The sequence below is a fragment of the Spermophilus citellus genome, assembly GCF_964194105.1.
Source record: "Spermophilus citellus genome assembly, chromosome: 1".
Taxonomy (NCBI): Eukaryota; Metazoa; Chordata; class Mammalia; order Rodentia; family Sciuridae; genus Spermophilus; species Spermophilus citellus.
The window spans coordinates 2,744,626-2,768,436 of NC_138182.1; the positions used below are offsets into that span (position 1 = coordinate 2,744,626).

General features: G+C 51.9%; 1 protein-coding gene across 6 annotated transcripts in view; it reads left to right on the forward strand.

The window, feature by feature from the left end:
* CARS2 (cysteinyl-tRNA synthetase 2, mitochondrial) overlaps positions 1-23,811 on the forward strand; it is a 37,053-nt gene that overhangs the window by 6,766 nt on the left and 6,476 nt on the right. The window contains exons 4-14 of one of the 6 annotated variants that reach the window (XM_081306724.1): positions 4,778-4,849; positions 5,350-5,455; positions 6,167-6,250; positions 10,595-10,724; positions 11,699-11,832; positions 14,945-15,012; positions 16,675-16,701; positions 17,209-17,280; positions 21,561-21,650; positions 22,866-22,932; positions 23,382-23,520. In XM_081306724.1, the coding sequence (XP_081162850.1) occupies positions 4,778-4,849; positions 5,350-5,455; positions 6,167-6,250; positions 10,595-10,724; positions 11,699-11,832; positions 14,945-15,012; positions 16,675-16,701; positions 17,209-17,280; positions 21,561-21,650; positions 22,866-22,932; positions 23,382-23,520 (989 nt within the window). The remainder of the gene's footprint in view (positions 1-4,777; positions 4,850-5,349; positions 5,456-6,166; positions 6,251-10,594; positions 10,725-11,698; positions 11,833-14,944; positions 15,013-16,674; positions 16,702-17,208; positions 17,281-21,560; positions 21,651-22,865; positions 22,933-23,381; positions 23,521-23,811) is intronic. The other 5 variants (XM_081306726.1, XM_081306725.1, XM_081306727.1 and 2 more) reach the window with 5 other exon arrangements.

Here is a 23,811-nt window from a genome sequence, read left to right on the forward strand (position 1 = left end):
GTCTATTGTAGTTCTCGCCTAGAAATAGCACCCCACTTCTATATAGTAATCACATCTGAAACCATGCTTAGGAGGACATGTTTTTCAGTGTTCAGCAAAAATCCTGGGCAGGGTGTGGGCAGTCTTTGTACTGTTCCTGCAGTTACTCTGCAGATTTTTGAGAAAATCTGATGCAGACTGTTTTTATGTGTTTTTTAGTTGTAGATGGACACATCACCTCTGTTTTATGTGGTGCTGAGGATTGAACCCCCTGGCTCATTCGTGCCAACAACCCCAGCCCCAATGCAGATTTTTTGAAGGCAAAATGACTTTTTTGTTTTCTTCCTATTTTTAGTAACGTAACACGACCTTTAGTTGGGTGTGGGGTCACCGGCAGCAGCACCTTTACCCTGTGAGCACCGTCCTGCCATCCTGTCCAGAGCGCACCCGTCTTTCACACCTGAAACTCTGTTCCCCCGACGACTCCCTGGCCTCTCCCCAGCCCCTGGAGCCCCACCCTGCCTCTGTGGACTCCCCATGCGTGACACTGGCAGTATCTGTCCCTTGGCAGTGGCTCACTTTGCAGAGCATCACGGCCTCACGCTCATCCGTGTCCTCGCCTGGGTCGGCGCTCCTCCTTTGTGAGGCAGAGCAGTGTGGCTGTGAGGGTCACCACCCTGGTTTCGTCCCTGTCCTTGGGCTGCTTCTAGTGCAGGTTTGTCATGATGGTTGATATCTTCATGCCCTCTGCGCCAAGACTTGTTTTAAAAATGTTTTAAATTTCAACATGACATGTTTTGGGGTGGGGAGGTAGTAGGGACTGAACCAGGGTCTCACCCATGTTAGGCATCGAACTACATGCCGTTAAAAAAAGATTTCATAAAAAAAAAAAGTGAGACAGGGTCTCATGAGTTGCCCAGGCTAGCCTCAAACTCGATATCTTCCTGCCTCAGCCTCCTGAGTATCTGGGATCACAGGCACGTGCTACCATGCCCAGCTGCAGCATCACACTTTTCTGAGTTGTTCCCTTGACTTTAATTCCTGGCGTGTGTTTTCAGTTTGTCAGGGCTAAGCCCACAGACTTCACAGAGGTCTGCAGTAGGAGTCAAGAGGCCTGGCACATCTGCATGGCGCATTCAGGCTGAGAGAGTCATTCGGCTGTCTCCAGCTGTCTCCATGGTTCAAGCCCTCGCTCTCTTTGCTTCAGGATAAGGGGAGTCTATTGTAGTTCTCGCCTAGAAATAGCACCCCATGCTTCCTGGAAAGAAGGTGGAATGTTCTAGAACATTTTTTTAAATGAATCTTTTTGGCAGCTTTTTTTTTAGAGAGAGAGAGAATTTTAATATTTATTTTTAAGTTTTCGGCAGACACAACATCTTTGTTGGTATGTGGTGCTGAGGATCGAACCCGGGCCGCACGCGTGCCAGGCAAGTGTGCTACCGCTTGAGCCACATCCCCAGCCCCTGTTCTAGAACATCTTGAGGCTCAGTCTGAGTGCAGAGGGCCCAGCATAACAGAGTTCCCTGTGGGGGAGAGCTCTAGCTTGAAGTGCCCCGGGGTGATGAGGGACAGCTAGGAAATAACCCAACGTAACAAGGACATGTCCCCATGTCAGCATTGTCTGGGATCCTGTCACAGTGAGAGAGCAATTCTGTGCCAACACGTGGCGTGACTAGCTGCTCAGAAGTTGAACTTTGTGGTGGAGTGGCTCAGTGGTAGAGTGCTTTGGGACACACAAAGAAAATTAAATTCAGTGGTTCGACTTTTAGAGTGTGATTCCCCTCCTTGACCTCACAGCAGTCGACTGGCATTCGTGTGGACGTTCTCTGTGGACAGGTTCCCGGGGCTGGGCTCCTGAGCCGGCGTGCCCCTGTGTGGACAGGGCGAGCTGCTGGTGTGGACAGTAGTTGGTGAGCCTCTCAGTGCAGGTGTCCCTGGTGTCTGTGTGCACAGTGGTCCCGTCAAACTAGGTGAGTGGACACTCAGTTCATGTGGAGCAGCAAAAACAGCAGGAGTACAAAGACTCAAAGAAGAATGTTGAGGAGTGGTCCCACCATATGAAAACAGTTAAACGCCGAGGAGAATGTTCTGTTTTCATTTATTATTTATTTATTTATTTATTTATTTGCATGACTGGCCTGTAGTGAGCTGCATGTGTCATTCATTCATAGGTGTTTGGGATGGATGTGGAGATGGTGTGCTCTGTGGACACATGGCCCTTTAACCCCAAGTGACCCGGATTTCGTCTGCCTCCCGCCCACTGCCCCAGCAGCCCCTGACCTGCCTTCTGTCCCTGTCAAGGCTCTGAAAGTCAGATTGTACAGAACCTGAGAAAAAAAGCAGTGGACCCCACGAGACAGTCCACACATAAGCCCAATAATTAAGGGGGATCTGTTGTATGATAAAAGATGGCATTTCAGATCCATAGGGGAAAAGGTAGACTATTCATTAAAAAGTGTTGACAGTTGGTTAGCCATCTGGAGAACAAAATATACCAAATAAGCCAAATTTGAGGCAGATCAAACATTTAAATCTAAAAGGAATAGATCCACCGATTACTGTAAGAAACCCCAGGACACTCCTAGAGCCTCAAGTAGGGGAAGGTTTTTCCCAGTTTTTCCAAACCCAGAAGCCACTTCTGAGAAAAGATTCAGAAATATAAAAAATTACAAAATGTAAAAATAAAAGCTTCTACACGCCATAACCTTAACGTTGAAAAAAGTTGAAACTTATATCACAGATAAAAGGTTAACTTCTTTTATATAAAATTACTTTCTACAAATCAATAAGAAAAAGACCACAACTCAATAGAAAAATGAACAGGGGAATTAGAAGTCATTAAATAAGAATGGTTCCTAAACATGTGAGATATTCTAACTCACTCTAAATAAAATTAGTTTAAATTACAATTATAACAGAAAAGCCTTTGGGTGTTATAGGGACAGAGTCTAGAAGTTTGCCAACACTGTGCTGGTGAGGGTGCGGGAAGGAGATGACCTTGGTGTTGCTGGTCAGGTGTCAGTAATAATTCCCACAGCGGGCAGTTTGGCAATGGCCAGTCAAGTATGTGTGCATGCTGCCTCTGACCAGCATTTCCCATCCAGGTGTACAGCTCAGAGACGGTTGGGGGCAGGTATTGTGAGATGTGTGTGGCTGCCTTTGTAACAGCAAAGTTGAGACTGCCCTTCTGCAGGGATGGGTTAAGTAGCTACCACACACCTGGGAGATGGGGTACAGGCAGCCTTCGCAAAGAACAGTGTAGCTCTGTCTGCAATGCAGAGATCTGGGATGTCGTGTGCTGCTAGGAGAAGCCAGGAGTCTATCTATGCAGAAGAAGACATTAGAAATGTCCAAAATCACATAGTACTTGAAACTTCCGATGTGGCAAGAAAACATATTTTTGTTTGGTCTCATCCTCTGGATGAGTATGTTAACCTATTTCTTTACTAAATGGTTGTGTTTGCCACAGAACTGTGCCTCAGGAGTGGGACTATGCCTGGTGCTAGGTGCTGAGTTCTTGCTGTCTTTTAATGGTGGTGCTACTGTGTTTTCTGTTTGGTTGTCTGCAGTGCTGGGGATGAGCCCAGAGCCTCACCATGTTGGGCCAGTGCTGCAGCCCTGAGCTACACCCCAGCCCCTGTGTTCTCTCCTCACAGGGCCGTCCTAACCATGTACATAGCGAGGCTTCAGAGTGGTCTGGGGGATGACTGGGTGGGGTATTTCCACGTTTCAGAGAAAGCAAAGGCTGCGAGGTTTAGCTTGTTGATTTGCCAAGCACACGGGGCTGAAAGGATAGCCGGGTGAGCAGCTCTCGGTTCTTCAGTGAGTACTCACTGGTCCTGGTTTCTGGGATGATGGTACCCTTTCAGAGCCCTGGGCAGGAGGAACACAGGCCTCAGGTGATGTGGCTGCCCAGCCTCAGGTGTGGCATTGAGAAACTTGAGAAAGATGATTCTTAATGCTCTGGAGCAGAAATATCTTCACCCATAAGGAGAGGAGACCTATTTCACAGAGCAGGTCAGAGGCAAGCCTAGCATGTGATAGAGGTGGCATGTTGTGGCTGCAAATGTGAGGCTGGCAGCCTCGGAGCCTCTGTTCATGGTGTGTCCCTGTTGGACAGTGACACACCTAGATGAGTCCAGGTCCAGCCTTCTGTGAAAATCTGGCAGGAGCTACAGGCCTGTGCCCCAAATGCACCTAACATTCAAGGTGCAACATGCTGCTTTGGTGGCCTTTGGTGGCCTCATCCATTCCCAGGAGTCTAGCCACATGACCTCAGGGCTTCGGTACCCCTGATTAGTATGTTGAATTACTTTCAAAATGTTTCTGTAGGGATCTCCTCTCAAATGTGTTTCTGACCACTTCTTTCCTCCTGAAGGCAAAGAGGGGCTTTGCCTCTCGGTGGCAGAGCGCCTGCCCACATGGTGTGGCTGGGCCCCAGCCCAGCAGCACGTGCACAAGAAGACTAGATCTGGCTCTGCCCTGTTTTGGAGAAGTGGAGTTTGTTTGTTTCTTATATAATGGAGATTGTGACACTGTTCATTTCTTCTTTTCTCTAACCAGAGAACAAGGTCAGTAAGCCTTCAACTAGCTAAGCTCCTGGTGCAAGTGTAGGACCTGGAATCAATGCCCCTCTGGACCCAGCCCTGCTCACGCCGTCCTTCCCCCCTGGTGGGCTCTGGTAGCCTCATCCATCCCCAGGAGGCCTTTGGTGTGGAGAAGTGCATTTGTGGGGCACCTGCCTCTGTGGTTCCAGTGGGGTCTTGGGCTCTAACGTGTTTATATGGTCCTTCTGCAGATGAAGGTGTCACCTGCTTCACTGGCCAGTCTGTATGAAGAAGATTTTAAGCAGGACATGGCAGCCCTGAAGGTAAAGTGTGTGGTTGGCTTTTCTTTCCATGAGGAAAGTGTGCTGAGACTGTGAAAGGCAGCAGTAGCTGACCTATGTGTTCCAGAGCGGTCCAGTCTGAGTGTATGAGGACTGGTCCCAGTGTGCCACTGTGAGACCGAAGGAGGCCGACAGACCCAGGACCGCACAGGGTACAGTTTGCTGGGGCTTACAGGCAGCAGCATGATGCTGTGCAGCAGTAGATGAGTTGGATTCGGGCATATTTATGGATTAGGACAAAAGTGACTTCGTCCTGGTTAGAGTGGACCTGGTGGATCATGAACTAAGAGAGTTCCTGGTGCCAGGGTCCGGTTGCCAAGTCCCACGCACCACTTACGGCTTTGTCCGTCTGTACTCTGCTGGGAAACTTCAGGCAAAACCGACTGGGGCTGCTCTGAGGCAGTCATGGAGTTAGGTCGAGCTGAACCCTATGCTGTGATTTAGAATGAGGGAAACATGGTTGTGTCTCTGCTTTCTTCCAGGTTCTCCCTCCAACAGTGTACTTGAGAGTAACTGAAAACATTCCTCAGATAATCTCGTTCATTGAAGGAATAATTGCTCGTGGGTATGCCTATCCAACAGTAAAAGGTAGGCTTTATGTTATCAGAACTGGTCACTGAGTAATGCTGTCGGGGTTTCAAGAAGCTGGACACATCCAAGTTGTGGAATAGGCCGAGTGCTATATTGTCTGTCTGAATTTGGTTCCTGCAGCAAAACTGTGCTGGGGTTGGTCTGGGTTGTAACTCTTTAGTAGAGCACATGCCTATCAATCCCCCACATTGCAAAAAAAAAGTTCTGGGATTTCCCACTGTGTGCGTCTCCTCACAAAACTCTTCGTTTCCCTACCCCAGGAGAAGATGGGCCTGGAGAGCTGGTCTTGTGCCAGTTTGGAGTCTATGGGAGGTGTACAGGCGTTCATTGTGGTCTTCTTTTAGCTTAGCTTAGGAATTTGTATAACAAAGCTTGGGGACAAGAGCAAGACCTCCGAGACATGTCCTTCATGTTAGGGTTTATCCCTGGGCCACTCTCTCCATAGGTACATCGTTTGTCAGTGGGCCTCAAAAGTTAGTTGCCCGTGACACCTCAGCAAGCAGAATCTCTGAATGAAAGGTGCCCAGGGTGTGGTCAGACCGAGATTCTAAGTCCCTGTTAATTCTGGCTTTAAAATACAGCAAAAGGGGTCAAGTGAAGGATTCCATCTTCTGTATTTAAATTCTAATAACTCGTTAGATATCAACCTTGAGAGATGCTGATATTTCAGACAAGAAGTGATGAATGCCTAACTATCTCATGAAACAGGCAACGTCTACTTTGATCTGCAGTCAAGAGGAGACAAGTATGGCAGACTGGTCGGCGTGGCACCTGGACCTGCTGGAGAGCCAGGTGGGTGCCGAGCTTGCCCTCTGGGCCCCAAGCCTCAGCCTCACGTGGGTTCCAGAGAGCAAGGTCTGAGCTGGGCCTTGACTTGCTCAGAAATGGTGACATTGGCCCTGCCCTGATCATGGAGTGTGGCGTTCAGCAGCAGGTGCAGCGGCTCCACCCGGCCCTGCTCTGAGAGCCGAGCTGCTCACCCACTCTCCTGTTCCCCTTGGTGTTCGTGGCGTGATAGGTACATTTCGACACTCCTGTGGCTTGCTCCTGTCATGTACTGAGTCCCCACCAGCACACTAGGATCTGTTATGTGCTGTCTCCACTCCAGACTAACAAGCAGAAACCCAAAAGATAAGTTGTCCAAGATAGCCAGGTGTACTATCTTCTTGTCCTGAAGACTGCCATTTAAACCTAATTATTGTAGCATTATTTATGTGACTTCTCAGAAATTGTATTTGTTACCTTTACCCTGCTCCCTCCATAGGGGGGCTGCGAGCAGGTGTTAGGGTACCTTCCAGGTACAGGGATTTGTGAGAGTTATGCATTCTAGTATCAGCTGCAGTCTTTTATTTTATTTTGATGGACTTTATTTTTTATTTGAGCTGCTTTGGGTGCACAGCAGGATTAAGTGTAGGCTTCAAGAGTTGCTGTGACCTCTTCCCCTGCAGCGGCTGACCCTTGCCCATTGCCAGCATCACCACCAGAGTGTCCATTTGTCACAGTCACCCAAGGGCATAGCTTAGAATCCTCCTAGTGCCATGGGTTCTGTGGATTGGACAGATGCAGAGATGGCATGGCCCAGCAGTTATGCCTGCACACCTCTGCCCTGTGCACCCTCCCTGGTGACTGCTGGTCTGTCACTCCCTCCACTGCTTTTCCAGTGTCCTGGAGTCGAAATCTTGTGGTCCAAGCTTTTCCGATTGACTTCTTCCTCTTAGTCATATGCATTCTGGTTCCCTCTGCATTACCAGGGCTGGAGGGTTCATTTTTCTTTGATACTGAATAATCTTCCATTGTCCAGGTACACTGAGATTGTTTTAATCCATTCATTCCCTAAAGGACATCTTGGTTGCTTCCAGGTTTTGGCAGCTGTACTTAAAGGTGCAGTGAACACCTGTGCACAGGTTTTTGTTTGTATGTAAGTTTTTAGCTTCAGGTTAATTCCAAGGAGTGTGGTTGCTGGATCATATGGTAAGACTACATTTGGTTTGTAAGATACTGCCAGATTGTCTTCCAAAATGGCGAGCCAGGTGTACTCCCACCAGCAATGAAAGGGAGTTCCTGAGCCAGGTGCAGTGGCGCATGCCTATAATCTCAACAACTCAGAGCTGAGGCAGGAGGATCACAAGTTCAAGGCCAGCCTCAGCAACTTAGTGAAAACAAGCTGGGGATGTAGCTCAGTGGTAGAGTGCTTGCCTAGTGTGCATAAGACTCTGGGTTCAATCCCCAGTCCTGCCCCGCCCCCCCACCCAAAAAAGAATACAAGAGTTCCTGTTGCTTCACATTCTTGTTGCAACACTTTTTAAAATTAAAATTGTTTTCTAATACAAAAGCAAATATGAAAATACAAAATTAGAGCATAAGTTTATACAAAACGAAGATAATATATGTACTCATCTTTGCACACAATGAAAACTGTGTTCTTGTTTTTTGTACTGGAGATTAAATCTAGGGATACTCTACCACTGAGCTACACCCCAACCCTTTTTATTTTTTATTTTGAGACAGTAGCACAGGGCCTCACTAAGTTGCTGAGACTGGCCTCAAACAGTAATCCTCCTGTCTCAGCCTCCTAAGTCACTGGTATTACAGGTGTGCTACTGTGCCCAGGATGAAAAAATTCTAATGTTTCAGTATATGTCATTTCAGAAGCAAAAGGGTTTTAACGCCTCAATTATTGTAATAACCCAATGAAAAATATCATAGACTTATGCCCAGCTTAGTGACGTGTTGGGTGGAGGCTCCTTGGTCATCTCTGGTGAAGGGATACAGCAGTGGCACCAATCTAGAGACCCCAAGGCCTGTGTATCGCACCCCATCCCAGCCCCGCCTGCCCTTAGGAGCAACCACTGGTCTATGGCAGTGTCACCTCCTCACCTTTCTGAGCAGGGTCCCCGCACTCTGGTGAAGCTGAGCTGTGCTCCGTATTCACATCCTCTGGGGTGTTTCTGGCCTCTGTGTCCCTCACTTGCCCCACACAGTGCACGAGAGGAGTGTCCCGTGGCCCCTTTCCTCAGTGGGATCCAGGAGCCTACTCTGGTTATGAGTCTTCAGGTGGAGACTGGTAGATGGTCCTTATTCCCCACGGGGTACCAAGGGTCTCTGCCTCTGGTTGGGTCCCCTCTGCTGTGCTAGGCACAGGTGCTTGTCACAGAGCGGGGTTCCACGTGCTGCCACACAGCTTGTCCTCGTTCATCTGTGGAATGCTCTGTGTGGACAGGTTGTTGCCTGGTGACTCCATGCACAGTCTTTGTGGAGCTGGTCTCAGTGTTGTCCTTGGAAGGTGACCTGTGAGGGCTGGCTGTGTCTGAGTCGCTGGGAACGCTCTGTCTTAGGTGTACGTGCTGCATTTCAGTGCTCTGCCCAGGCCTCCTTCCTCTGCGCCACTCAGCGCGGGCGCCCCAGGTAGTCTGCACTCAGCATTGGCTGTCTGGTGCCGTCCAGCTCCATTTGCCCATCGTCCCACGTCACCCTCGCCCTGGCCGTGTTTCTGGCTTACCATGTCACCTCGCCCTGGCCATGTGTCTGGCTCACCTTCCAGGAACTTCTGAAGGAAGAACCCCTCTGGGAGCAGTTTTCTGAGCCCACGCCTGTTGGCATGTGGCCGTTCCCCTCCACGTTAGCCTGGCTGGAGGTAAAACCCATGGCCAAGGTGTCCCCTCACACCTCCACCTGTGACCCGTGTTCTCAGCATAGCACGCTGTCATTAGGACAACAGCTCTCTCCATTTCCTGGGCCCCGGGCATGAATCATTCTATCTGCTTGGTTCCCAGAGGACTTTCCTTTGTCTTCGAAGTCTTGTCAGGAACAGTTGGCATGTTCCAGAGTCCCCATTGACCCTGAAAAGGGTCTGGTGTTTGCTCTGAGGAAGCCCGCCCTCCTGGGGGGCTTTCATGGGGCTCGACATCACACCTGCCTCAGCACTCACAGGCAGAGGGGGAGTCACGGGGTGCTACACCAGTGGAGCCCCCTTGAGGTCAACAGTGAGGTAGTGCTGGGGGGACACAGGTGACCTGGCCCAGAGTGGGCAGTCTTACACAGAATGTCACTGCTTGGGAACCTGCTATGTTACCTGATGTGACAACACACCCTGTGACATGGATAAAAGGTGGCCCTTCCTCTTCAGGGGACTCGTCAGAGCATCCATATGGGAGCACCAGGAGCACTTTAAGCAACCAAAGGGCGAGTGAGCGGGCACAGGCCTCCCTCAGAGGGGCCCGCTGGCCTGCTCCTCCACGGCTAGCAGCCTGCGGACAGAGGTTCTGGGCCCCACTCAGACAGAGAGCTGTGTTGCAGGAAGTGCAGTTTCATCTGAGCCACCTTCACGTTGCCGGCATTGCTTTCTGCACCGAGAGGCCTGTTGTGGCCTCTGGCCAGCTGCTCCCCTTACCCGAGTGCCTGGCCACCCTCTTCTCCACTAGTCTCTGGATTTCTGTCTGTGGCTCTGTCTTCACTTCGACCTCCTGCAGGGTGGCCCCGCCCTTCCATGCTGCTGGTCCTGCTCTCCAGCCTGCAGCCACCAGTGGCACTGCTGTGCTGAGGCTGTGTGACGTTTGTAAGTGGAGACGGTTGAGGCAGTGACAGCCACGAGGCAGTGAACTGGAGCGGACCTCAGCACTCGTCAAGTGCAGAGTCTGTAGGAGTCGCTGAAGCGGGTGGGCGTCCTGTGGGAAGCATGCCATGTAGGGGCGCCCCACGAGTCGGGGGTGTTCTCTAGTCTGAGACACGAGGCACGTGCCACGGGGACTCCGGCATGACTTTGGACACAACATCAGTCTTCGGCCAGACTTCCCTTCCTTACCGTGCGGTTGGCCCTGGGTGATTTCCTTTGCACGCTGTGATTGTCGACATTTTTGGAAAAATTATTCTGAAACTCAGTCTCTGACAAATAGGCTTCCTCAAGGAGAAGGAGGGAACCACGCCTCAGCTCGCACGCCCTGGTGGCTGGCTCTGCCGCCCCGGCCCCTGGTGGAAGACTCGCTAGTCCTCCATCCCTCAAGGGGAAAGAGCCAGGTGGACAGTGGGAAACTGAGGTGTTAGGAGGAACGGGGTCTTTGGGATGTGCACGCGCCATCTCACTAAGGTGGCTTTGGTGGTTCACGTCGGCCCCGCTGATTAACCGTTTGTCATTGGCAGGGGACTCAGACAAGCGGCACGCCAGTGACTTTGCCCTGTGGAAGGCAGCTAAGCCCCAGGAGGTGTTCTGGGCCTCGCCCTGGGGGAACGGCAGGCCCGGTTGGCACATCGAATGCTCCGCCATGGCCAGGTAAGGCTCCCGGGGCTGCACCTGGCCGAGGACGTGGATGGGAGCAGTGAGCCAGCACAGCCTGGGTGGGCAAGGACTCCCTTGGCATGACAGCTGCGAGGGAGGAGGGGAACCAAAGCCAGGGCGTGGCTGGCCTTCCACACAGCGGGTCCTCTTTCTAGGAAAGGCTGCCTTCTGGGTTTCCTTCACTCACCCCAGGTTACCTTCTTCAGGTGGCCCAAGCAGGGGGTGCCCCAGTGTGTGGAGCCAGACCCCTGGGGCAGGAGGCCCTCAGCCAGCCCGTGGCACCTTTGGAAATGTCCATAAGCATTTTAGGAACACCTACTCTGGGCTCCTGCTGTCTGCGGTGCCTGCGTCCCTCAACCTGAGCAGTGCCATTGAGGCCCCGAGTGGCACTGCCGCCTGCTCTGCCTCTCCCGGCCTCCATCTCGATGCAGAGGCAGCACCGGGAGTCAGCCCTCCTGTGAGCGTAGGCAGACCCAGCCTCGCTTCCCCGCCAGCCCTGGTAGCTCACCGTGCGGGTGTGCGGGACAGAGGCTCCGGGTGAGCGGAGCCCAGCGGGGCGGCAGAGCTGGGGAGGCTGACGGACTTTTTCATCTGTGGCCAGTAGTTACAGTTTCAAACTGAATGAAAAGTTCTCCTGATTTCGTAGTTCTAGCTCTTGGTGAAGTTGGAAACCCACTAAATCTCCCTATGGACAGTAAGAGAAGGTAATTTTGTAAGTTTTTTTTAACTGTATGTTGAACCTGGAGCAAAGAGAATTCAGTCTCTGCACCAGGATGAAAAGCTGTGAACTGGGGACTTGTGGCAGAATTTCAGTTTTCCCTGCTGCCTTCACACACCTCAGCATGGTATTTGGTTTGTGTTGACATGTGTGGGTTCGGTGGCACAGAGAGGCTGGAGGGACTCGGGGTGAGAAGTGGTTCGGAGGACACGTTACGTGAACTCGGTCCCTGCTCTGCTCCATCTTGCAGCATGGTGTTTGGAGGTCAGCTGGATATCCACTCAGGTGGGGTGGACTTAGCGTTTCCCCATCACGAGAACGAGATTGCACAGTGTGAGGTCTTCCATCAGTGTGAGCAGTGGGGGAATTATTTTCTACATTCCGGTAAGTAATGACTTGAAACGACTTTGTTCTCTTTCTGTTCTATCAATTCTGTCACATTTGGAAATACATAGGTCAGCTAATAGGAGACAGACTTGTCTGAAATCACCTTTGGATTTTAGCCATCAGTCACAAACTTCCTTGGACTGGAGTAACGGATACACCTGTTTGGAACTGACTAGGATGTGGAAACTGTTTGATAGTGCTGTTCTGTGTGAGTGTCTTTCAAGTAAACCATTAGATAGACCTTCAGAAGCTTGCCTGGGGATAGGACATTTAAAACCCCACTCTTCGGGGCACCTGCCTCTTGCGCTGCAGCATGGTTGCCAGTGCACCTGTCCTCCTCAGGACACTGGCGTCTGCTCTGCTCTTCACGGCCTCCGTCTCAGAGCAGAGCAGCACCGTGGAGTCAGCCCTCCCGTGAGCATGGCGATTTTGGAACTCACCCTGATGCATAAGAAGATTCATATGTTCAAGTTTTGATAAAGGCCATGGGGCCAGAATTCCCAGGTTTTCCGCCCTTTGGGAAGGACAGCTGAGCTATTAGACAAAGAAGGCGAGTGTGCGGTGGGGCAGGGCTGGGGGTGCACACATCAACATCTAGTAAATGCCAGCTGTGAGTCCCTGCTTGGATCAGGAAGTCAGGTTGTCCCCGTTAGGAGACGGAGCATGGGGACATTAGGCGTCAGGTGGGATTCTGGTGGGAGGGAGCATGGGAGGCCGCTTGCCCTGAAGTGCACTCCTACCGTGGGCCTTACCCCACTCCCTGGAGGAGGCGAGGCCCCACACTGCTGCATCCACCTCTTTGGATGGCTTCTCTGGAAGGACTGGTTCATTAGTGCAGAGCCTTGGGCCTGGACTGTCATTCGCAGACTTCACAACTGCCGACTATCAACCCCTTCCCTGAATTCAGCAGCTCCTGAAGGCCAGTGATGGGGCCTGCTCTATGCACGGATGCCTTCAACAGAATGGCCATCCATTTCAGTGGTGCTCACGCAGGAGAGAGGTGCCACTGCCTGGGGATAGGACATTTAAAACCCCACTCTTCGGGGCACCTGAAATTTGTCACCAGGCAGGTGTCTGTTCTCCATATTAGATCATGTGCAAACGAGTGTCTCCACCTGAGCGTGAGGACTTCCAAGTTATGTCCTCAGAGAGCAGATGTGCACAGGGCCTACTGAGAGGTCCCCACGCCACATCTCAGTGCCCTGGAAATTGGTATCACTGCACCCCCCATGGCAGGTTTGGGACAGCTCGCTGCGTGGACTATCTGAGACAATGGAGATCCCTTTGCGGACACTCTGCTGTCCCTTGGGTGGGTGGGGTGGGGTGCGGGTGACTTTGAAGCCCACGCTCAGACATTGTCGGCTTCTGTTGTGTCCCCATGAGCTGGGTGCCCAGAAGGTAGCAGGCCAGGCCACCTCTGAGTGTGGCTGGGAGAGGGCTCTTGGCACCTACTGGCTCAGTTGGAATCTCCTTGCCAACGTGACTCCACACTAGAAAACCAGCGGTGTCCCTGAGTCCCCCACGCTCCTAGGGTTTCTCCTCAGCGGAGAGAGGACAGAGCTGTGGAGTCAAGGGTAACTTCATCAGTGGGGCTGCTCTCAACGAGCCATGGGCTGGGAGCGTGGGGCCGCAGGAACGTGCTGCTCACCACCTCTGAGCCCTGGCAGACCCAGAGCCCAGCAGGGCTGCTCCCTGGTCCACAGGCAGCTCTCTTTTCTGTGTCCCACGTGGCAGAAGGGCTGAGGATCTTTCTGGGGTTCCTTTTATAAGGGCATCACTGGGCTTCAGGTATGGTCTGATGTGTCCTCAAGGGTCCACATGTGGGAAGCTTGGTCCTCAGTGTGGTGGTGTTGAGGTGGCGGGGCCTTTAAGCCGTGAGTCCTGGTGGAGGTGACTGGTCACTGGGGACACCGCCTCAGAAGCAGCTCATAGGACCCAGGTTGCTTCTGCACGGGGATCATTAGAGGATGGAGCCTGCCCCTTTCCAGTTTCTGGCTTCCTGTCTCTCAGTATGATTGCTCCCTCTCATGCCACCATTATGATGCCATCTACCTCACTAAAGCCAAGCTGATGCCAGCCCCATGGCCTTGAACCTCTGGAACTGTGTGCTAAATAAACATCTTTTCTTTATAAAGTAGTTAGCCTCAGGTATTTCATTATAGAAACAGAAAACAGATTAATACACTAATACCACTCCTAGAGGCCTTACTTCATGACCTCACTTCCCAGGCTCCACCTCCTACACGTCCTCGGGGCTAGGTTCCACATGAGTTGGCGAGGACATGAACATTCAGACCTCAGCAGACATGTCTGATTTTCCAGATGCTGTCAACATTTAAAATTTTAATTATGCTTTTGTGTGTGACATGTTGTTTAGAGCCACCTGCTCAAGGTTACGTATCTTTTTGGAAGTCATATCTTACCAGTTTTCAGAAACACAAATCTTGGAACACCCTTATTATTTGAAGTTGTGTTAAAAAAGAGGAAGAAGCTTCTGTTAGGTACAGTGGGGCCCTCCCTTGGAGATAAACCGTAAAATTGTCAGGAAGAATTCCGGGTTCAGATTTAAATGTTCCTTAAGTGGGTCTGGCTTTCCTCCTGTCCTTCATGCACACACGGTGAAACCATCCTGCAGTGCAGAGAAGTCTGGGAGGTTGTCCCTGTAAGATAGCAGTCCCACTTGGAGCCACAGGCTTGTCCCCTGAGCAGCCCAGCGGGCTTTCCCACTGCCTCACTGTTGGGAGAGGGCTCATGTCTTCTGTGTTGGATGGGACATGGCAGTGTTTCTGGGTCACAGCACGGGAGTACAAAAGGTGCCATCCATGTCCTGCTTGGCCGTTGTCGTGGGTACCATGTGGTCATCGCCCAGGGTGTCAAGGGTGTCCCTGGAGCCGCAGAGTGAGCATAGGTGTGACACGCACTTGGGGGAGTGAGGACTGGAGGCAAGAGCCGTCGTGGTGCAGGGCCGGCTGCTCCTGCTTCTCCAGGGAGCACAGCCTGGCCCAGCCTCCCCAACCCTCCCCACCTGTGACTCAGGGCAGCAGTGGCAACAGCTGAGTGAAGGGTCTCCTCACCCAGCTCAGAGGGAATGCTTCTGTTTTTGTTTCAGGGCATTTGCACGTAAAAGGCAAAGAAGAAAAAATGTCCAAATCATTGAAAAACTACATCACTATTAAGGTACTGTGCTTGTGTGTCCTGAGGGGCCGGCAGCTTCAGCACGCTGCCCCAAAAGTATGAGAAGCATTGGATTTGGAGTCCTTGTCTGCCGCTGCCACCTCCTCCCAGCCACCGTGCTCTTCCTGGTCTCAAGGCCCCAGTAGCCACCCTCCTCGTGGCCTCTGCCTGCCCCGCTCCTGCTCTGCCTCTGGGTCAGCCTTCGCCTTCCTCCTCGGCGTTCCCAGAACAGCACCTCTTTCTCCCACTTTTTTTCTGAAAGTTTTAGCTCTTGGATGGTATTTGCTAGAGTCCATGTCCCTGGCCAGCCTCCTCCTGCTAGTGTGGGCTTGGACCTCCCGCTGGTACGTCTGGTGTGTGCTGGCCTCCAGGAGGCCCAGCGCTGGCTGTCTCCCTAACCAACCTGGAAACACTGTGGTGGTGATGACCCAGGGACTGTCAGTGTGTGGTGGCAGCAAGTGCAGACGGTTTGATTGCTACCCCTGTCTTTGGGCCTGTCTTTAAAGTTAAATTTAGTTGTTTTTTTTTTTTTTTTTTTTTTTTTTTTTAAGAGAGAGAGAGAATTTTAATATTTATTTTTTAGTTATCGGCAGACACAACATCTTTGTTTGTATGTGGTGCTGAGGATCAAACCCGGGCCGCACGCATGGCAGGCGATCGCACTACCGCTTGAGCCACATCCCCAGCCCTAAATTTAGTTTTAATTATGAAATAAATTGATAAAGATAGTCATCAGAGCATCGTCACCTAAATACCCAACCACTGCACACTCTTCCCATCAAATCTGAGTGAGCTGCCAGGGACAGCTCCTCGAAAGAGCACTGATACACGTTTCTCAAATTTTAAGTTTTCAGTTTTATCCAAAGTTTCAAACTCACAGGAGAGAGAGTTGAAGGTGATATGCAGAGGCCACCACACATGCTGCAGTTACTGGTTTGCTATGTGGGGAAGACATGCGTCTTCACCTCCAACCCATCAGAAGTCCTCTGGCTGCAGCCTGAAAGTGACACTGGCCAGACAGACCAGCAGGAACAGACAGGCCCAACCTGTGCACGGTGCAGACCGGCAGGAACAAGCCAGGCCTGTCCCCGCATGGACTGCACAGACCGGCAGGAACAGACGGGCGGGCGCATCCCTGTGTGCACTGTGCAGATCGGCAGGAACAGACAGACCAACTTTTCTTGTGTCTGCTGGTTCTCAGCAGTTCCACATAACCCTTAGGCCAGGAGTCATCTTCTGGGGGACCGCATTCCCAGTGTGCCCGTGCCTGTGTGCGCGCTCACTGTGAGGGCTGGGGATACAGCGCAGTTGGTAGAGTGCTTGCCTCGCAAACATAGGCCCTGGGTTCAATTCCCAGCACCACACACACACAAAAGTATCAGAACATACATTGCAGACAGCAGGATGCCTCTGTTCCACATGCAACGATGAAAAACAAGGATGCTTTGCTACGTAATCTAGACACCTACAAAGTCAGCAGCAGTCTCTTCGTGTTACCAATCTCTCCATTGGTCCCCAAGCTGTGTTTTATAACTTTCTTCTCGTGTAAAGTCAGGATCCAGTCAAGGTTCATGAGTTGTATTTGGACGTTGAATCATTTTAGTCATTTAAGGAAAGTTGGTTTTAACAGAGAACATAAAACTGACCATGGTGATCCCTGTACAGCTCGGGTCTGCCAGGTGTGTCGCCCAGGTGTGCAACAGCTCTCCAGGACATTTCCATCTTGCAAGACCAGAACCCTGCTCCGCTGGACAGCTCCCCGCTCCCCCATGCTACCATCCCTGGCAGCCACCCGCTTCCCGCTTCCCTGGCTAGGGCTCCTTTGCCGTCACACAGCATGTGTCCTCATGGCTGCTTACTTTCACTCATGATGTCACAGCTCGCCACGTGGCGTACCAGGACCCCCTCCAAGCACAGGCTGAATTGTGGTGCACTCTACCAACTGTGCTGTATCCCCAGCCCTGATCTGTGATGTGCAGCTGACTCTAACTGCGAGCAAGCATTCCACGTTCTGGGTTTGCCTGCTTCTTCATGGTGCCATTTACCTCAGTGTCTTCTGTGTTCTCTGTGACTGAAGGGAGGCTACAGGCCTGATGCCATTCACACTGCTTCCAGTGTGTGTGTGAGTTCCCCCTCCCCGCTTCTCAGTGGCAGGCAGAGCAGTGTGCCTTGCCCAGCTGTGTTTCCTCCTGATAGTAGGTGCTGGATCTCATCACAGAAGTGCGGGAAGGACACACAGGACAGGGATGCACGTGGCGGAGACCCCCAGAGGTAAAGCAGGGGAGGTGAGTCTCCTGCCAGGTGTCCCTAGCCAGGTTCCTCTCCTGGAGCAGCCATTGTGGGCGGGCTCTTTGGGAGTCGAGTATCTGTGACACTTCAGATTTTTTGTTTATTGATTTATTTTTTGGTGCTGTGGATTGAACCCGGGGTGCTTAACCACTGAGCCACATCCCCAGCCCTTTTTATGTTTTATTTAGAGACAGTGTCTCGTTGGGTTGCTTAGGGCTCGCTAAGTTGCTGAGGCTGGCTTTGAACTTGTGACCCTCCCGGGATCACAGGCTGCATCACCGTGTCCCACTGCAGAAGTGCTTTGCTTGCAGCTTTCTCTGCGCACAGGGCTTGTGCACCTTGGCTCTTGCTTTGTTCACATGATTAATCTTTGGCGTGGTCCCTTTCTGCCATGTGGAGCGGACTCATCCTTTGGAATGGCTGAGTGCCCACTTGTGGGTGCTTAACTGGTTGAAGTGAGCTCCCGGTGATTGCCATTTAGATCATACCAAGTTTTCTGCTAGGGGACGTGCCTTTCAGTTTTTTGTAGATATTGCCAACTCGGCACTCTATTTTATTTATTTATTTATTTATTTTTAGTTGTTGATGGACCTTTATATTTTAAAATTTATTTATAGACGGTGCTGAGAACCGAACTCAGTGCTTCACACATGCCAGGCAAGTGCACTACTGCTGAGCCACAGCCCCATCCCCGACACTCTATTTTTAATGACCACATAGCGAGTCTCGGTAGTGATATTCCATGATTCATTTCCTTCTTGTGGACTTATCCATGAGACCTTGATTCTGTGGCCCACAGTGCAGTGGTGCACATCCTTAACTAAATACTAAGTGCCTCTAGTGCTGTCTCTGGGCGTCCACAAGGGATTGGTTCCAGGAGCCCCCAAGGATGTCAAGTCCCTTAAGGATGCTCAAGTCCTTAAAAAGCCAAGTGTGCACACAGACCTGAGCCCAGCCTCCCACACACTTGCAGTCCTCTCTGGATACTTAAAATACCTAGTAAGAAGTCAGTGTTAGGCGGGCAGTCATCACACCCTGGCAACAATGGCAAGGAGAAGCCGCCGTTTTGGGTCTGTGGTTGTTTGCATCATGGGTGTGGAACCTGCAGACTTGGAATGCCATCTCTGATGACCAGTACTCAGGGTGAGGCCTCAAGGTGGACTTGTATCTAGACGCAGGTGCTAGATACAGCCTGGTAACTCAGCATAAGTGTATGGAAATGCCCACTTTTCAGGTCTCCTCCAACATCAAGTTGGAAGACTTGTATTCAGATTAATGTTTGTTTTGCTAATTTGGTGCTGAATTGCACTGAGATTATAAAGATACATTTCTTTATCAGCTGCTAAAGTCATCTGAATGTATTTTTTTGCTTTTTTCTCTTATTTTTGACTAGTCTGCATCTGCCCTGGACCTGTAGGTCCCGGGGACCTTAAGCCATGTCACCACATGTTAAAAACGTTGATTGACTTTCTGGTTCCAGCAGAGGAGAGTCCCTATCACCCTCATTGCTGTGGAGACCGTAGGTAGGCTCGTATCATGGTTTGCATGGAGATTTTGGGTCTTCCCAGAAACTTGCTGCAGCCAGAGTCAGTGTGGAAGGAGCTCAGCCTCAGCCTCTGCGCTCAGGCAGCTCTGAACCCGACCTTGCCTGTACCGCACGTCACAGAGTCTTTGCTGTTTCTTCTTTAGAGTGGTAGCAACACCTTTGTTGTGGGTCATGTGCAGGGGAAACTACAAAGTGCTAAGAGCCGAGGGCCTGGCTTCCAACCTGGGGTTGACGGGAGCACTCTCCCAGTGCTAGTTCATCCCCTGCGAGTGTGCACCTGGAACCTCATGAGCTTGCAGTGGTTCTCAGGGCTTGTTGCTGTCACCGTAGTTTGGCCAGCGCTCCCCACATGTCACATTCCTCCCACTGAGATTCTCCAGCCAGACTGTGTCAGTTTGCTGTGACAGCTATGGCCAGTTGTGTGATGTAATCAGGGTAGTACATGAAAATTGGTGACAGCAGTAAGTGCAGAGCAGAGGCACAGTAAGAAGTTCACGCCCATGAACAGCATCACAATTCAGTCCCCATAATGACGCTGCACATCACCCCCCTTTCTGTGTTGCTCTTTGGAATAGTCCGTAGAACTGAGTGCCACAGAAAGATCGGGTTCTGGATTTCTGTTTGTACCCTTTACCTAACTCAGTAAGAGTGCACCCCAAGTGGGGAAAGAAACAGTCTTAATGGTTGGGTGTCTCAGAAAGTGTCCACAGGTTTGTGAGCACACGGTGAGTCTGGTTGCAAATGGAAGGGACATCCGAAGCCTCCTGAATCCCTCTTGGGATGAAGCAGAGAACATGACTACCCAGAAAACACAGGGACTGGTTATTTGTTGTGAAAGGAAGCAAAATTTAAACTAGAGAAATTCATCAAAGATGAAATTTCCCTAATATTGTAATTTTAAGATTGTGTGATTAATGGTACCGATGTGAGCAAAAAGCAAATGGGGCTGTGGCTGAGGCTCTGTGGTGGAGCGTGTGCCTAGCATGCGTGAGGCACTGGGTTCAATTCTCAGCACCACATATAAATAAATAAGTGATAAAGGGTGATCTACAGCTAAATATATGTGTGTGTATATGTATAAAAGCAAACAGGCTAGGTCCCTAAGCACCAATGCCACAGAGTGAACAGAGTGGGAGAGGGCATGGATTTCAGGGTGTAGGTCCCCAAGCACCATTGCCACCACTACATCTGTGACTGTCGACAGCTGGGTGATCAGGTGTCCCAGGCGGGTCCCAGGAGGCAAACCCAGCTCCTGCCCCTGTGTAGGCAGCTCGTAGCCTCACATGCCAGACGGAAGAGCAGCAGTGCATACACACTCCCTGGCACAGCTGCTGGAGGAGGCTCTACGGACACGGAATAAAGGACGCCACTCCAGCATGAGGCAGAGGCTCTGGGCTGAGGCAGTTCATGTCTATGCTCACAAGAAGGAATCTCAGGAATTCCAACGTGAGTGAACAGTCATGCCTTGTGCCAGCTAGACTCCCCAGACCTGGACCCAGGCCCCGAGTCCCTGTGCTGCATGTTTGTGGGGACCCCCACACCAGGGCCTTTACCCCGACCGCAGGATCAGACAGGTGGTTCTGGAAGACATGGCCCGTGAATGGGGCCCGGTGGCGTGCAGGAAGGCACCATTCAAGGGTTAAAACTGGGGTCAGAGTTCCCGGTGGACACAGCACCCAGGACCCAGTACTGCAGCAGGGTGCAGTGCAGGCAGGGCTGGTGCGGCCTTGGACATTTCATGGAGGGCTTGGTTTTGAGCTCTAAGCTTCATCTTTTTGTCTCCGTAATTATGTCACCTCTAGGCATGCTGCACACGATGAAGCCTCTACAGTGCTCCTCATTTCTCTGCTAGTCTCTTGACGGCTCTCTTGAGTCACTGCATTGCATTGGGAGCAGCCTGTTTCCACAGACATGTGGGGACTTAAATAGGAAGCAAGTTGGACTGAAAACCAGATGTGACTGCATGTGAGTGAGTCAGGTCGGCCTCAGTGTGCACGGCACTTTGGACACGGAGAGTCCCTAATGAGTTGTGGTTGTTGGTGACAAAGAAATAGTCTTATTTTTTCTACAGTTTGGAAAAGAGCACATGGGAGAGGGAGAGGTGGCACTTGAAATCCCAGGGTCATTGCTGAAGGGGGTCAGACTGGACACGGCCACACACACACACACACACACACACACACACACACACACCAGGCAACCTGGTGGTGTCTGCACCCTTCCTTGCAGCATGACGTTTATGAATACACACAGGCGTGGGGTCACAGGGACGCTGCTGACGCCAGGGAGGAAGGCACGCGCTGCTCACCCGCAGCCTGCAGCTGGCTGGCTGTACCGCAGTGCCACCAAGCAGCACGGACTGGGGCTGGAAGAAGTCTGCCGCCCTGGCAGGCGTGCCAGGGCCCTGATCGTCTGCTGTGGTCAGTTGCTGACATTGCTCATGGAAGGAAATGTCACATTTCAGTGAGAGGTTGACAGAACTGACGTGTGACTATTTAACCATCTACGCAGACTCTCCCCTCCCCTCCTAAACTCTTACCTCCTAACTCTCCCAGGAGGTCAGGAACCCCTGGATTGGGGACTGGCCCCACAACTTCCTGATGAATGCTACCCTGGATGAGAATGGCTCCCCACCTCAGGCACAGACAGAGTAGAATCCGGCAGGTTGTGGGGGTTCCCACCTGGCAGAGGCAGACCAGAACCCCTTCATCCTCAGGAAGGACTAAGCCCCAAGCAGCTGAGTCTGCAGCCTCCTTCCTCCTCTGCAGCCCGGCAGCCACAGGACAGCGCTCCTGGGCAGGAGCAGGTGAGGCTGCCCCACACTTCCCGGGGAGGCCTCCCACTCCAGCGTGATTTAGCTTTCTCTGGGAGAGCTGCTTAGTGGTCCAGTACTAGGATAGTGTTTTCTACTTCATCAGATAGTTGGAGCTGGTCTCCATGACTCGGCCTCCCAGGCCATTTTGTTTACCTCTGCTGCCCCTCGTTGGCCCCTGTGTTATCCCATGGCAGGTAGGAGGAAGGGCGAATGGACTGCAGGTCCACAGCCCCTGTGGGGCTCACCCACATCGTTGCTGCCTCAGTGGGTGAGGAGAGGGGTTGGTAGAATCTGGAGACAAAAACTAGCAGCTCCTCCCCTGCAGAGGCTCTGGGAGCTGGTCAAGCAGGCCCGGGAGGCCTGGTGAGAAGCTTTAGGGCTGAGTGGCCACAGCTCTGCTGTCCCAGAGTGAACCTGGTGGCGGGGAATGAAACAGGGAGACCCTAGTTCCTTTCCTGGGACAGAGCCTTCTCCCTTCCCTGCTCTGTGCCCCACGTCTAAAGTGCTGACCAGCACATGGAGAGGTTTTGTTGAATGTTGGCTGCTTTAAGGGCCCCTGCTCGTCTCCGCATTCTCCCGCTGTCCTTTCTAACAGCAGTCATTGTTCACCACTGGCAGGCCCTCTGTGAATGGCCTCTGGGTAGCCGAGGCAGGATGGTCTCCTCTTGGAGAGACACTTGGTGTGTCCTGACCACAGCATGCCGTGGGGTGAGCAGGCCTTTGCCCCTCATTGGGACACTGGGCTCGAGCTCTGATGTAGCGCGTGCTGACCATCAACGTCGGCTGTGCCTTTCCTTGACTGTCTCCTTCCCCTGTGTGTGGCCAGCTGCTAGTGTGGCCGTGCCTCCTCGCCAACCCTCCCTGTGCACAGCACTGTCTTATCAGTCACTAGCCCACCTGGCAGCAGGCGGCCACACAGACACAAGTCCCCAGGGCTCACAGCAGGACAGTAATCTCCCCTTGAGGCTGTCAGCAGGAATTTCAGGGCATGTGGGCTTTTTAGTCTCAGTCTTTTCCACAGAAGTGAAACTGAACAAAGAAAATTCCACGGGAGAAATCATCAGGAAAAAAGTGATCATGAAAGTTTGGAGACAAAACAAGTGTTTATAAAAATTCCTGATTTCTTGCTGTTTGGATCACCCTGCTCAATTGCAGTCACCGCTGATCCCTAAGTGACACATGCTCTGCTTATTCCTCCCTTTCTAGGACTTTCTGCAGACATTCTCCCCCGAAGTCTTCCGGCTCTTCTGCATGTGCAGCAGCTACAGGTCAGGTGAGCTGGGCACGCCACCTTCCCGAGCCTGAGAGCCCCAGGATTTCATTTATAACTTGGAAAGGACAGCATCTGGGGAGAGCAGAGCACAGGCCAGTGGTGAAGTCCCTATCTTGGTCTGTGGTTGCTTTCGTATCTGGAAGGTCCAGCTGCTGGAAGAGAACCTAGAGGAAGCATTAGGATGTTTCTAACCCCAGCACGCCCCACGCCCCAGAACCCTTTGTTCTGTCTGCCCTTACGTCGTCGATCATTTAAACAAAGCCTCTCAGGTGGAAAGTAGTGGAAGTTCTCTGTGGGCCACCTGTCCTTCAGGGGAGGGGGCCTTTGTGTTGGGGCAGCTCTGTGGTCACAGTTCCTGGAGGTGGAGGTGTCCTGTTCTCTGCTGGTTTCTGCATGCTGTGAGGAGGGCCTCTGTTGGGCCCCTCCTCAGTGACCATCTTCCTTCTCAGCCATCGACTACTGTGACAGCACCATGCTGGAAGCTAGGCAGCTCCTGCTGGGGCTGGCCTCTTTTGTGGAGGACGCACGTGCCTACGTTAAGGGGCAGCTGATCTGTGACCCCGTCAAGGAAGACATGCTGTGGGAAAGGTAGGCCCACAGCCAGGGTGGCTGACATCAGCACTCCTCTGGGCGCCACACCTGGGCCACTTGCCAGAGAATTGAGGCAATGTGGAAGTAGGACACTCCCAGCTCATGGTGCCCCTCATTGGCTTTGTGGCCTTGGGCAGGCCTGTGGTGTCACTTGTGGGTGGCTGTGAAGGTTATAAAGAACATATACGCCTGGACTGGTTTTGCCTGGACTTGGCAGAGTGGTGTCCCCATCTCTGTGACTTCACTGTTGGATAAGTTCATCCATTAGAAAAATGGGCACATCACAGC